At 41.6% G+C, this 10,137-nt stretch overlaps 1 protein-coding gene across 1 annotated transcript in view; it reads left to right on the forward strand.

Moving 5' to 3' along the window:
• ECT2L (epithelial cell transforming 2 like) overlaps positions 1 to 10,137 on the forward strand; it is a 95,421-nt gene that overhangs the window by 49,838 nt on the left and 35,446 nt on the right. The window contains exons 9-11 of the mRNA XM_023191004.2: positions 3,318 to 3,410; positions 5,730 to 5,912; positions 9,049 to 9,152. Coding sequence (XP_023046772.1) covers positions 3,318 to 3,410; positions 5,730 to 5,912; positions 9,049 to 9,152 — 380 coding nt within the window. The remainder of the gene's footprint in view (positions 1 to 3,317; positions 3,411 to 5,729; positions 5,913 to 9,048; positions 9,153 to 10,137) is intronic.

Consider the following 10,137-nt stretch of genomic DNA (forward strand, 5'->3'; position numbering starts at 1 on the left):
TACCATGTAAAATTATAACCAATCCCTTAATTGAAAATTTAGGTTGTGGCCGGGCGCGGTGGCTCAAGCCTGTAATCCCAGCACTTTGGGAGGCCGAGACGGGTGGATCACGAGGTCAGGAGATCGAAACCATCCTGGCTAACACGGTGAAACCCCGTCTCTACTAAAAAATACAAAAAACTAGCAGGGAGAGGTGGCGGGCGCCTGTAGTCCCAGCTACTCGGGAGGCTGAGGCAGGAGAATGGCGTGGACCCGGGAGGCGGAGCTTGCAGTGAGCTGAGGTCCGGCCACTGCACTCCAGCCCGGGCGACAGAGCGAGACTCAGTCTCAAAAAAAAAAAAAAAAAAAAGACTAGGTTGTTTGTTTCTTATTCAGTTTTAAGAACCCTTTGCACATACTGGATAAGTAACTTGCAAATATTTTCTCCAGTCTGTGACTTATATTTTCCTTCTTTGAACAGTTTCTTTTCAAGCAGAGTTTTTTTTTTTTTTTGAGACAGAGTTTCGCTCTTGTTACCCAGGATGGAGTGCAATGGCACAATCTCGACTCACTGCAACCTCTGCCTCCCAGGTTCAAGCGATTCTCCTGCCTCAGCCTCCTGAGTAGCTGGGATTACAAGATTACAGATGCCTGCCACCATGCCCAGCTACTTTTTTTATATTTTTAGTACAGACAGGGTTTCACCATGTTGGCCAGGCTAGTCTTGAACTCCTGACCTCAGGTAATCCGCCCACCTCGGCCTCCCAAAGTGCTGGGATTACAGGCATGAGCGACTGCGCCCAGCCTGAAGTATAGTTCTTAATTTCGATGAAATCAAATATACCAAATGTTCTTGTATAGATCATGCTTTGGCATCATATCTAAACACGATTTACCTAACCAAAGGCCACTAAGATTTTCTCCTATGTTTTTTTCTAAATAATTTATAGTTTTAAGTTTGACTTTTAGGTCTGTGATCCACTTGACTATTTTTTTAATGTAATATATGAGATATGGATAGAAGTTAATTTTTTTTTTACACATGGCTAGTTGTTTCATCACCATTCTTTATAACTACTATCCTTTTTCCAATGAATTTAATTTGCACCTTTGTTGAAATCTATTGACTGTGTATGTACATTGGACTCTCTATTTGATTTCATTGATGAATTTGTCAATGAAAGTGCTATAGACATCAGTAAGTGAGAGACATCCCAAACTTTCAGCTGCTGTCATCTTGTTTCATGAAACAATTGAAGCATTTTGGAGTATTTATTCTTGGACCACAAATAGTTAAAATAAATTACCCATTTCATTCCAAGTAATTCAACCTGTATGCTGAATTAAATAATTCAATGTATATGTTGTGCCACTGAAGGGGCTATTTTTTATTTTTTATTTATTTATTTATTTTTTACTTTAAGTTCTGGGATACAAGTACAGTGTGTGTAGCTTCGTTACTTGGGTATACATGTGCCATGGTGATTTGCTGCACCTATCAACCCGTCATCTAGGTTTTAAGCCCTGCATGCGTTAGCTATTTGTCCTAATGCTCTCCCTCCCCTTTCCCCCCAACCCTCCTAGGCCCCGGTGTATGATGTTCCCCTCCCTGTGTCCATCTGTTCTCATTGTTCAGCTCCCACTTATGAGTGAGAACATGCGGTGTTTGGTTTTCCGTTCCTGTGTTAGTTTGCTGAGGATGATGGCTTCCAGTTTCGTCCATGTCCCTGCAGAGGACATGAACTCATTCTTTTTTATGGCTGCATAGTATTCCATGGTGTATATGTGCCACATTTTCTTTATCCAGTCTACCACTGCGGGACATTTGGGTTGATTCTAAGTCTTTGCTATTGTGAACAGTGCTGCAATAAACATACGTGTGCATGTGTCCTTATAGTAGAATGATTTATAATCCTTTGGGTGTATACCCAGTTATGGGATTGCTGGGTCAAATGGTATTTCTGGTTCTAGATCCTTGAGCAATCACCACACTGTCTTCCACAGTGGTTGAACTAATTTACAGTCCCACCAACAGTGTAAAAGCATTCCTATTTCTCCACAGCCTTAACAGCACCTGTTGTTTCCTGACTTTCTAATAATCACCATTCTAACTGGCATGAGATGGTACCTCATTGTGGTTTTGATTTGCATTTCTCTAATGACCAGTGATGATGAGCTTTTTTTCATGTGTTTGACAGCCTCATAAATGTCTTCTTTTGAGAAGTGTCTGTTCACATCCTTTGGCCACTTTTTGATGGGGTTGTTTTTTTTTGTTTGTTTGTTTGTTTTTTCTTGTAAATTTGTTTAAGTTCCTTGTAGATTCTGGATATTAGCCCTTTGTCAGATGGACAGATTGCAAAAATTTTCTCCCATTCTGTAGGTTGCCTGTTCACCCTGATGGTAGTTTCTTTTGCTCTGCAGAGGCTCTTTAGTTTAATTAGATCCCATTTGTCAATTCTGGCTTTTGTTGCAATTGCTTTTGGTGTTTTAGTCATGAAGTCTTTGCCCAGGGAAGGGGCTAAATTTTAGCCATCATATTCCATCTCGTGTTTAACTTTTTAAAATCTGTCCTCTTACAATGAGACTTATCCTTTGAGTCAGACTATTTTAGAAAAAATATATAGATTTTTCTCTTTCTTTGGGCTGGGTATTCCAAATCTGAAAATCAGCCCCAGATCAAACTCCATGCCCTCTTTCCCCATCCTGTAGCTTAGTCCTCAGATTGTTTCGGCTTCAGTATTTAGGGGTGAACTATAAAGTGTTCATGGACCGTTCAATGGCGTGGTTTGAATGGAAGACGAGAACTGCTAGCGGCCTTTCTTGGCCATCTCTTTAGTGCCCGTATGTAATATTTAACTGCTCTGGATTAGTCTGTTCTTGCATTGCTATAAAGAAATACCTGAGGGTGGGTAATTTATAAAGAAAAGAGGTTTAATTACTTCGTGGTTCTCCAAGCTGTATAGGAAGCATGCCATTGGCATCTGCTTGGCGTCTTCTGAGGGCCTCGGGGAGCTTATAATCATGGCAGAAGGTGAAGGGGCAGCTGGTGTGTCACATGGCAAGAGCGGGAACAAGAGAGAGGGAGGAGGTGCCACACACTTTTAAACAACCAGATCTTGTGTGAACTCAGAGTGAGAGCTCACTCATCACTAAGGGGATGGCACTAGCCATTCATGAGGGATCTGCCCCCATGATCCAGATACCTCCTGCCAGGCCCCACCTCCAACGCTGGGGATTAGATTTCAACATGAGATTTGGAGGGAACAAATATCCAAGTTATATCATCTTCCATGGCAAAACATATGAGTAAACTAACAAAAGTATTTTTGACTACGCAGAGGCAGGAACTGAAGTTCTTTCCCAGCTGTCTCAACTAACTGGCACATTCTTTACGGCCCCCACTGGGATTGCAACTGGCTCTTACCAGCACAGTAAGTGTTATGGGAGCTGAGTGCCATGTCCAATAACACAAGCCAACTCCAGGATCATCAAAAGACAAAATCCAGTTAATAGTACTGGTATGGCTGATATCCATTACTCTCTTTCATTCCTCCCCTGAAGGAATGCTATTACTTCCCAAACTGGGTAATCTCACATCATTCAGTCATTTGCTTAGAAGAGAATAATTTGTTGTACATATTTGCCCCAAACCATCATTTACAAAAACTCTATTGAAAACATAATCTTTAACAATTAAGCAAAGTTGCTGATCTAGAAAAATAATAAGTACAAAGAGTAACTTTTCTTGGTAAAATATAGTCAATATGGTTTTATTTGGAAAAATAAATTGTAGCTACGAAGAGATGGCAAACAGGCTGGCTTAGTTTCCATTACAATAGCATTATCTGAGAGGAAAAACAATCAGAGAAAATACACCTGAAAGCAAACTTTCATTTAGGTACTAAAGCTGCAAATTTAGATTAAAATGTAACATGGGCTGACCAACAAGAGAGTCAAATTGCTTTGTTACACTGACGCCAGTCATTTTCCGCTTTAAAACACCCTTGATTCCTATCAAGTAGGGCTGAGAGTGATGCAAACTATATAAAGCATTGCTTCTCTACTCCTAAATGCCAAGGGCCTTTTAGAACTTGGGAAAACTGGCACAATTGTGAAATTGGTAAGGGAAAAGATTCTTTATAGATAAAACAAAAGTGCATTGACCTAATATAGTTTTGAAGCAGAGGTCACTTGCTAATTTTAGTTAATATAGCAACATCACCAAATGATAGCATATTTGGCTCTGTGGAGAGAGGAACTGGCCTAGCAGAGTGCAGCAGGCTATGAACACTGTTGCTGGTAATAGGGAACAGGTTTTCTTTCTTTCTTTTTTTCTTTCTTTCTTTCTTTCCTTCCTTCTTTCTTTCTTTCTTCTTCTTCTTCTTCTTCTTTTTTTTTTTTTTTTTTTTGAGACAGAGTCTTGCTGTGTCACCAGGCTGGAGTGCAATGGCACGGTCTTGATCTTGGCTCACTGCAACCTCTGCCTCCTGGGTTCAGGCGGTTCTCCTGCCTCAGCCTCCTGAGTAGCTGGGACTACAGGCACCCGCCACCATGCCCGGCTAATTTTTGTATTTTTAGTGAAGATGGGGTTCACCATGTTGGCCTGGATGGTCTCGATCTCTTGACCTTGTGATCCACCCACCTCGGCCTCCCAAAGTGCTGGGATTACAGGCGTGACCCACCACATCTGGCTGGGAACAGATTTTCTTCTTTTTCTCCTCCTCTGCCTTTCCTTCCTCCTATTCATCCTCCTTTTCCCTCTTTTGTTCTCATTCTCCTTATTTAAAAAAAAAAAAAGTATGTTGTGGCTGGGCGCGGTGGCTCACACCTGTAATCCCAGCGCTTTGGGAGGCCCAGGCAGGAGCATCACGAGCTCAGGAGTTAGAGACCAGCCTGGCCAACATGGTGAAACCTCGTCTCTACTAAAAATACAAAAATTAGCCAGGCAGTAGTGGCATGCATCTATAATCCCAGCTACTTGGGAGACTGAGGCACAAGAATTGCTTGAACCTGGGAGGCGGAGGTTGCAGTGAGCCGAGGTCGCGCCACTATACTCCAGCCTGGGTAACAAAGCAAGACTCTGTCTCAAACAAAAACAAAAACAAAAACAGGTTGTGAAGCTTTCTACATGTCTATCAGTAACAGTAGAGGAAACAAAGCAAGTAAGGCTATGTATCCACTCAGGACAGAAAATAAAATTTAACATACCAGTGCATCATCCAGTAACTGTTTTTTAAGAAGAGAAACTTTCTTTAAGCATCTGCTATAGTCCTGTAGACAGATTTGTAGAGCAAGGTAGCAGTTTGACATAATTTAAGAAAGATAAGGATTTGGCTATGACAGGGTTGACTTTCAGTGGCCTGATGGGGAAGCCGTGTAGTGTGGCATTTCTTGTGTTTTCACTTGTAGACTGGAAAGATAAAGCAATGCATTCTTCCTTAGATGACTTCTCGGCTTCCCAATGCACAATCCAGCAGCTGTTTTTTTTTTTTTTTTTTAACTTTGAATGGAATACGTCAGCCTCAGCTATCAAAGAGTAGAGATGCATTTGAAATGATTCATTGAATCCTTTTTGAGTTTCTAATTTTACCTTTGAAAACAGAGGATGGGTGTTTGTCTTAGTCTTCTAATGAGAAACGATAATAAACTCAACACAAATGCAACTAAGTTTTTGTTGTACTTTAAACAAGACGTAGAATTCTTTCATCTGAGCTCAAGCCTGCAATAATAACAGAAGAAAATCTTGTCAGTTCTCAGTGATTGGCTGGGATCCCAATGGGGAAAGGCCCCCTCTTCCATCTACTTCTGCGAAGCAAAGCTACAGACATGGTCCAGCTTCACAGACTTCCTAGAAGAAACCTTGAAAACAGTAAGGAAGCAGCTGTATCCTCTCTTCAAGGAACTGCAGAAGAGCATCAGCGGCAGGATGATAGGTAAGCAGTCTTGCTACTTCTGTTGCAGGTTAATTATGAGGTTGCTTTCATATCCCGAGTGAATACTAGTTGTGGCGCAAGTAAAATTTTAACGCCAGTAAAACTTTATCTCCTAGGTTGCTCACACTTCCTTTCAAATATAATGAATACCCGCTAAGAACAAATATATTCAGCTTCGAAAATGTTGAAGCTGGTTCTTATTTTAACATTTTACCACCTTATTAATTCTTTGTCACTTATTTACCTAGACACAATTTGCTGTTTGCTAAGCCAGAGAGCTGTGCACTTTTCCCACTAGAAAAGTTAAGCACCTCTTATACCCCAGCAACTATTACATAAATTGTTCTACAGTGTAAGTTCTATTTATTTTCTATCTAAAATATATAATTTAGTGATGGGCTCCATGGGCCTTTGCTGAGTCTATTGGACATGGTTGAATGAATTTTTCCATTCACATCCCAGCCCCATGATGGAATGAATGATCACAGCAGAGCCCTTTGAAAACAATTTACTTCCTCCACTTTGCATCTTTTCCTAAATTAGTCCATTCTGTAAAATTAAGTATATTTCACCATCTAGGTAAAGAGTTTTTCTTTTTCTCATCTGCAACTATTCATATCTATTCAATTTTTCCCCTACTACTTTCCGCCTGACTAAAACACCGTATGAATCAAATCACCCTCTATCTATGCCTTTCTTCTTTTCCTCTGCCCAGCTCCATATTTAAGGTCTGTTTACATAGTTACCATCTACGCAAGAGCTGTAACACACAAGCCTGCATGCAGATATCTGTCAATATGTGTCCTATGTCTCTTTACATAAATGCCTCCAAAACAGGGATTTGCCTTCCTGCTTATTTGTACTACCTACTCTATCACATTTAGGAGGTGTTCAGCCATTATTTAAAAATGGTTATGAAGTTGTAAACACGGAGAAAGTATTTCTCCTAGTTCTTTCTTTTTTTTAGACAGAGTTTCACTTTTGTCCCCCATGCTGCAGTGCAATGGTGTGATCTCGGCTCATTGCAACCTCCGCCTCCCGGGTTCAAGGGATTCTCCTGAGTAACTGGGATTACAGGCGTGCACCACCACGCCCAGCTTATTTTTGTATTTTTAGTAGAGACAGGGTTTCACCATGTTGGCCAGGCTGGTCTCAAACTCCTGACCGCAAGTGATTCGCCCATCTCGGCCTCCCAAAGTGCTGGGATTACAGGCGTGAGCCACCATGCTCAGCCTATTTTTTGTATTTTTAGTAGAGACGGGGTTTTGCCATGTTGGCCAGGTTGGTCTCAAACTCCTGACCTCAAGTGATCTGCCTGCCTCAGCCTCCCCAGTAGCTGCCACACCTGGCTAAAGATAAGAGTATTTATGAAATAATATACGTAGGCAATGAGAAGAAAATGGAAAAATAATTTTTTTTTTTTTTGAGACGGAGTCTCACTCTGTCACCCAGGCTTGAGTGCGGTGTCGCGATCTCGGCTCACTGCAAGCTCTACCTCCTGGGTTCACGCCATTTTCCTGCCTTAGCCTCCTGAGTAGCTGGGACTACAGGCGCCTGCCACCACGCCCAGCTAATTTCTTTTTGTAGTTTTTTAGTACAGACGGGGTTTCACTCTGTTAGCCAGGATGGTCTTGATGTCCTGACCTTGTGATCTGCCCGCCTCGGCCTCCCAAAGTGCTGGGATTACAGGCTTGAGCCACTGCGCCCAGCCCAACAATTTTTTAAATAACTGCATCGTGTTAAAAATATTTTAAAAATTAAAAGATGTCTGTGCATGTATGTTTGCATGTTATTTACTTTGGACTTTAAAATATTTATATATTTGGAGCCTGGTGCAGTGGCTCATGCCTGTAATCCCAACAGTTTGGGAAGCTGAGGCAGGTGGATTGCTCAAGCTCAGGAATTTGAGACCAGCCTGGGCAACATGGCAAAACACTGTCTCCACAGAAAAATAGAAAAATTAGCTGAGTGTGGTGATGTGTGCCTCTAATCCCAGCTACTCAGGAGGTTGAAGCACGAGAATTGCTTGAGCCGGGGAGGCAGAGGTTGCAGTGAGCTGAGATCGCGTCACTGCACTCCAGCCTGGGCAACAGAGTGAGACCCTCTCTCAAAAAAAAAAAAAAGAAAGAAAGAAAAATGTCTATTTGAGCACAAAGATAAAGAAGAAGATAGAGGAACTTCTGTTAGGATCGAAAGTCTAACATTTAAACTTATTGAGCTCCTTTTCACATGCTCTCTCCTTATTGTCCAATTTATACATTTCATTCAATATCAGCTTTGCCAGAGTGGGCACTTTTTATATGCTAGACATTTAGATTACTTTGGTTCATTTTATATTTTATCATAGTAGAAATCCTCATTGGGTAATAGAAGTTTTACTGCTATTCTTTGCATTTTTATCCACTAAAAAACAACTGTGGGTCCAGTACGATGGCTCATGTCTGTAGTCCCAATGCTTTGGGAGGCTGAGGTAGGCAGATTGCTTGAGGCTAGAAGTTTGAGACCAGCCTGGGAAACGTAGCAAGACTCCATCTCTACAATAAGTTAAAAAATTGGCTGGCCGCACTGGCTCACGCCTGTAATCCCAGCACTTTGGGAGGCCGAAGCAAGAGGATCACTTGAGGTCAGGAGTTCGAGACTAGCCTGGCCAACATGGTGAAACCTGGTTTTGTACTAAAACTACAAAAAAAAAAAAAAAAAAAAAATAGATGGGCGTGGTGGCAGGCGCCTGTAATCCCAGCTTCTCAGGAGACTGAGAAAGTAGAATTGCTTGAACCCAGGAGGCGGAGGTTGCAGTGAGCCCAGATTGCGCCACTGCACTCCAGCCTAGGTGACAAGAGCGAGATTTCATCTCAAAATAAATAAATAAATAATAGTTAAAAAAGTAAGCAGGCATGGTGGTGCATGCCTATAGTCCCAGCGACTTGAGAGGCTGAGGCGGAAGGATCACTTGAGCTCAGGGAATCAAGGCTGCAGTTATGATTTTGCCACAGCACCCCAGTCTGGGCAACAGTGTAAGATCCTGTCTCAAAAAAAAAAAAAAAAAAAAAAAAGCAACTGTGAGGACTGAGTTGTTGTTTTTAAATCACATTTCTTGCATAAATCAATTACAGGGCATGTGGCCTTATATTTACAGGGCAGTTTATGTTTGACACCATGGGTATGACCAACATTTTGAACAACCAAGAGACTGCACAAGCTCTGGCAGATGGATTGATGGAGTTGTCAAAAGACGATTCTGTAAGTGTTTTCTCTGAAGAAAGTAAACTATGAAAACCAACATTTAAATAAATTTTGTTTGCAGTTATTATTAATTTTTTTGACTAGTTTATCCCTTTCAGCGCACAGTTCCTCAGAGAAATTACATCAGTTTATAAGAACAGCCACTAAGGGATTCTGGGCACAAGATGTGTTAAGTACACAAAACAGACAAGTAGGAAAATCTTCTAGGTTATTTAAAGTTTATTACATTGTGCCCTGTTTTCTGTCTTGTGCTTAATTTCAGTCAGAAGTGACTTTTTTTTATATATGTGTAAAACATGCTAGTGGCTTTATATTTCACATAAACTTTACTCAACAGTGAAACCAATTCCTAGTTTGAGGAGAAACCTGAGAAAGTGTGACCCAGATGGGAAAAGATGAAGGGAAGGGGGGCTAGATGAGAGAGAAAAGGAAAGAGAACACAACAGAACAGAAAGAAGCAAATCAGTAATTCGGTTGGGGATGGGTGTAGGAGAAGCCCAAAGAAACAATTTCATCAGACACGGATCCAAGATTCTCTCTCATTAAGGTCAGTCTACACTTCAGAAAACAGAAGAAGCCAGTCCACATTTCAGAAAATGGTGAGAGGTCAGTCTCCAGACAGCTCTCACAGCCCCAAAGAGGACACCATGGCTATAGGAAAATGCAGTGTGGCTGGGCTCACACCTTTAATCCCAGCACTTTGGGAGGCTGAGGCAGGCAGATCATTTGAGCTCAGGAGTTGGAGACCATCCTGGCCAACATGGTGAAACTTCATCTCTACTAAAAATACAAAAATTAGCTGGGTATGGTGGTGGGCATCTGTAATCCCGGTTACTCAGAGGGCTGAGGCAGGAGAATCGCTTGAACCCGGAGGTGGAGGTTGCAGTGAGCTGGGGTCGTGCTACTACTGCACTCCAGCCTACGTGACAGAGACTCTGTAAGAAAGAAAGAAAGAGAGAGAGAGAGAAAGAGAAAGAAAGAA

This window comes from Piliocolobus tephrosceles, chromosome 5 (assembly GCF_002776525.5).
Source record: "Piliocolobus tephrosceles isolate RC106 chromosome 5, ASM277652v3, whole genome shotgun sequence".
Taxonomy (NCBI): domain Eukaryota; kingdom Metazoa; phylum Chordata; class Mammalia; order Primates; family Cercopithecidae; genus Piliocolobus; species Piliocolobus tephrosceles.